At 55.9% G+C, this 247-nt stretch overlaps 1 protein-coding gene across 1 annotated transcript in view; it reads left to right on the top strand.

The window, feature by feature from the left end:
• The window catches only part of EMH_0007100 (uncharacterized protein), a gene marked incomplete at both ends in the record, with an annotated part of 1,490 nt that overhangs the window by 1,058 nt on the left and 185 nt on the right, over window positions 1–247 (top strand). Inside the window, 2 exons of the mRNA XM_013497853.1 lie at window positions 3–43; window positions 136–247. Coding sequence (XP_013353307.1) covers window positions 3–43; window positions 136–247 — 153 coding nt within the window. The remainder of the gene's footprint in view (window positions 1–2; window positions 44–135) is intronic.

Genomic DNA, 247 nt, shown 5'->3' with positions numbered 1-247 from the left:
TGCTGCTGCTCTTGCTGCTGCTGTTGCTGCTGCTGCAGTCGTCGTGAGCTTAGCTGAGTTAGGGCTCGTTGCTGCATCTGGTGGTTTAGGGTTTAGGGTTTAGGGTTTAGGGTTTAGGGTTTGTGGCTGGTGCAGGCGGCTCAAAGGGCTGCTGCAGCAGCAGAGCGCATGCGACAGGAAGCAGCAGCAAGGGAGGATTTGCTGCTGCTGATGCAGCAGCAGGACAAGCAATATAGAGACTCCCTTC

Source organism: Eimeria mitis, genomic scaffold, assembly GCF_000499745.2.
Source record: "Eimeria mitis Houghton genomic scaffold, Emh_scaff298, whole genome shotgun sequence".
Lineage (NCBI taxonomy): Eukaryota > Apicomplexa > Conoidasida > Eucoccidiorida > Eimeriidae > Eimeria > Eimeria mitis.
Note: the sequence above shows the minus strand (reverse complement) of the source record. Positions and strands in the feature narration are given on the sequence as shown.